General features: G+C 40.7%; 1 protein-coding gene across 1 annotated transcript; it reads right to left on the bottom strand.

The window, feature by feature from the left end:
* Positions 1-751: 751 nt before the first annotated feature.
* On the bottom strand, positions 752-1,797 carry LOC108599097. The gene has a single exon (XM_017985887.2). The coding sequence runs from the start codon at positions 1,636-1,638 to the stop codon at positions 1,450-1,452; it is 189 nt and encodes a 62-aa protein (XP_017841376.1). The 5' UTR covers positions 1,639-1,797; the 3' UTR covers positions 752-1,449.
* Between the last annotated feature and the right edge of the window lie 2,396 nt (positions 1,798-4,193).

Below are 4,193 nucleotides of genomic sequence, written 5' to 3'. Positions count from 1 at the left end.
TGCTCTGGGATAATCATAAACCAATATCAGAGCTGATTTGCTTGCTACATATCTTGCTCATTTGGTATTCATGAGTCGCTGCGTGGGCTCAAGGAGTAGGAGACTGGGGTCACGTACCATGTTGAACTGCAAAAGAAAAAAATTTAAATATAAGCGCGCGTTGTGTCCTGCTCGTGTTAAATATTTCCATTTGTCGCGCTTCCTTTTTTCTTTTTTTCTGGTTTGGTTTTTTGTCTTTCTAGCTGTCGCCGCATATTGTGAGTCCATTAGCGTGTCAGGCGGGGGGCGTTGGAAAGCTCGTGTCATAATCACCTTGCTGCTTTTAGGGCGGAACACCTTTAATGGCCACACACTCTGCGGGCGAGGGTGCATCTCGTTACGCCGGATAATCATTGTCAGCACAGAACGTGGACCCAGAGCCATCAAATAAACGTAATTCAATGCCCCAACCCCCTCGTTTCGCAACTCTCTACAAACAATGACAACATTTTCATTTTGACTTTTGAAGCTCCAACCCCCACCCCACTCCGCTCCCTACTTAAATGGACTTTCGACAGCTGCTTGGGGGTTGCGGGTCTGGCAGCTTAGCGCGACTTTGCTGGCATTTGCATATAGCCAATTGGGCAATGTTCACAAGAAGTTCCCAACGAGCAATGATTGGGAATTACAGTTATGGGGCAGCAGCTAAGTAAATTATGTATTTATTTATTTGCTAGTCGTTTGCTGAAACATCAAATTGGATTATTTATAATAAATATGGAGAAGTGTTGCGCTAGTGTTGGAATAAAACTTTATTAATGACGCTTTCGAGTTGTTCGTTACAAATATGACAAATTATCAACGGAACGTTATCGATAACGATAACTGTTAAATAGAGACTATAACTAACATTTATGGACAACGGTATAACTTAGTCACTTTGTAGTGCATAATTTGTGTGTGTGTGTTTTTAAAAGTGTTTTTGGTTTAAGTGTTGAGAAATGCACTAAAATGTTCACATGGTGAATTATCGATTTATCGAAATGCCAAATGCAGTTTCATATAACAAAATGGCCGCAGCGCATAGCAAACAAACTAACACACACAGAGACAGAGACACATGCACACACACATACACACTGACAACTTAAAACGTTGCACATACGACCCGTATGCACGCTAGTTGCTTCCACACTACACACACGCTGCTCACTCTCGCTCTCTCTCTCTCTCGCTCTATTACCTTCGATTCTAGGACACTCGCGACTCTCACTTTCTGCTGCTGCTGCTGTTGTTGTTGCTGTTGCTGTTGCTGTTGGTGGCATCGATGCAGCCAAGTGTTATGCAACTACTTAAAGGACTTTATCGTATAGTTTGCTGATTTGCATTATTTGCTTTGTGATTTCTTTGGTGCTGCTGCTGCTTCTGTCGTCTCCATGATGATGTCGATCAATCTGCCAGCCTGGGCGCTTAGAGCAGATAACATTTGCGACGCCAACAGGAGCAGGTGCAATGGGTGTGTCTATAGTAGCGACATAGGCACTTCAGATACTTGTAGCCAGCGCAGCAGTGATGCGAATGCGAATGCGAATGGTAGTGACTGTGCGAGTAGCAGGAGGTGTCATGCAAGCAGTACGAGTAGCAGCCACAGTCGCACATCTTGCCCTGTAGTTTCAATTAGTTGCTGCCTTGGCTGAGAATCTCTTGAGTAGTTGTTGCTGCTCTTCTTCTTGTTGTAGTTGTTGCTGGCCGTCTTAGCGCCTTGCAGTCTTTGGCTGTACTGATTTCTGGCCAACGCTTTGGCTTTCGACTTGGCTTAGGTTAGGTTGCCCGCGCGCTCGAGGCTGTTGTCCTCGAAGCCAGCGCCTCAGCATGTTGCCAGGCCAACAGCTGTTTGATCGATGCCATGCTGCTTGTTGTTTTGCGTATTTGGGTGCCCAATATAGCGACCGTACCACGTCCCAAATATAAACCGAGTTGTGTTCTTGTTCTTGTTATTGCTGTTATTGCAGTTGTTGTTTGCTATGCTCGAATTCATGTCAATTGATTTTGTGGGACAAACTTCGTTTGTGGTTTATTTTGCCTGGCACGACGCCACTCGAGTCTTATGATTAATTCACAATTCTGTCGCTGATTTTATGAGCACTGAATGTGTGTGTGTCGTCAGACCAAAATAGACGCCGTCGCTAGGCAAATGCAAATTCATGCCTGACCCACATTTAGCGCACATTAGTCACACAGCTGCCGCAAATACAAATAGCCAGCTACACATACCGAAATTCTCTCAACAGCAGCAGCAGCAGCAGCAGCACCTGGGGGCAGTCGGATGCAAATGCAATTGCGATTGCAATCGCCAAGACGATGACACATGCAATGACGCCACACGCGCGCAAAGCCATTGACGTCAGCTAGGCGTATACGTCATATCGCAGATCATTTTTGCAAGCACTGCGCCTACAAACCAAAGCCCAACAGTTTTTATTGCATCATGAGCTCAGTCGTCGAGCTGCTGAGATGAGATCACGCCGCATTGTGGGTGGATCATCAGCGCGTTTGCTGAAAAACAAAATAGAATTGGCAACTTCTGTGTTTGGTCGCAGCTGCTAATAGCAGCATTAAATAGTGACAGCGCATTTGGCCAGCCAAGGTCATCGGTAGCTGCTTTTTGTTTATAGTTTAAGTCCATTGCTCAAAACAAACAGCGAGTCGCGTCTAATTATCGACAATCGCAGCAGTTTAAGGCGCAAATTGAGCCACATGCAGACTTTAGTATTAGCCAGAATGTTAAAGATTGGATTGAAATCCTCCAGGGCGTCCGATCTAAGAGTTTCAGGCCGTATTAGATTCAGTAGATGCACCTTAGGAAAACGGAATTCGGATTCAAAAGTTTTTTGCATATTTAGATAGATGACAGTCTAAATGTTTATTTTGTGTTTCATTTGATCAATAAGAAATTGTTTTTCACAAACTAAGGCAAGGAATCCAATGCAGACTTGTTTTTCATTTATTTTCATTATTTATTGTTGCTCAAATTGTACAAACACAACTGAAAAACCTTTTGTTACATCAGCTAAAATTGAGTTGTACATCAACAAAGTTTGTATTGTACATTAGCAACCAAACGTTGCTGGTTTGGTACATCTGCAACCAATGGTTGTTTGTACATCAGCAACCAAACGTTGCAACAACAACCAATGCATTTGTTTTACTTCAACAACAAAACGTTTATTGCGCAACATTTGCAATTAAATAGAATAGAACTAAATAGTAAATAAACAAAAGGAAACTTTTCGTGGAATATCAATTTTTGATAAGCCATAACTCAGCGAAGTGGCGTCCGATTTTCGAGGCTGCTGTGTTTTTAACATCAATACGAGCATTAGACAGCAACGCATTTAAAAATCGTATGGATTCATCTTGGCTTACTTTATAATTTTAAGCTTTGAGAGTTTCGGCTTAGAGAGTTGTGCATACATGAGCGTCTAAGTAAATGCTTTATATTTAATGTGATCAATTAAACATTTTATTGGCAAAGTTGGACTGCGCATCAATAGCAAATAATAAATTTAACTCAGCAAAACAGTTATAAAGCTAGCAGAATTAAAATTTACAACGCACCATATACATTTTGAATTTACATTCATATTGAATTGGATAAATCTGGTATATATGCCATTGGTAAGTATAGCGGCTACACAAGTTAAATGGAGTAAGCATCTTCTCAATGTTTTCAAATCAAATTCCAAGCGATGAAAGATGAGATCGAACTGCTAGGTAGATCGTAGCTAAGTAAACTTGCAAAGATCGCCCCTATGATCTCATTAGATAAGTCTTGGGAATGCTCTGAGAGCTTACTAAGCTCTGTTTGATCCTTCAATTGGTTTCTATAGATGCAATACTTACCAGACCTGCCTTCGACGCTACATCAAGCATTTAGTTTTAGCCAATTCAAATCAAAATTACATTCAAAACTAATTTAGTTATTTTGAAATTAACTACTATTATGCTTTATTCTTATCTTTATGTTATTTTAAACATAATAAATGCTCATTCATGTAAAGCTGTAGTATAAAGAAGTTTTATGAGACTCTGATTAAGAATTGAATGAATATTTCATTTCATTTGCAACAAATGTTGGGTCTGTTTAACACTCCGAATCTATAAGTTTATCAAATCTAAAAACAAAAACATAATAATAATTGCTCATTTACTCA

The sequence above is a fragment of the Drosophila busckii genome, chromosome 3L, assembly GCF_011750605.1.
Source record: "Drosophila busckii strain San Diego stock center, stock number 13000-0081.31 chromosome 3L, ASM1175060v1, whole genome shotgun sequence".
Lineage (NCBI taxonomy): Eukaryota > Metazoa > Arthropoda > Insecta > Diptera > Drosophilidae > Drosophila > Drosophila busckii.
The sequence above is the reverse complement of the archived record's forward strand: the minus strand, read 5'-3'. Positions and strand labels throughout refer to the sequence as shown.

Excerpts from the sequence above, each read along its gene's own strand:
- LOC108599097 (XM_017985887.2), bottom strand. The coding sequence starts at position 1,638 with ATGTGCGACTGTGGCTGCTACTCGTACTGCTTGCATGACACCTCCTGC.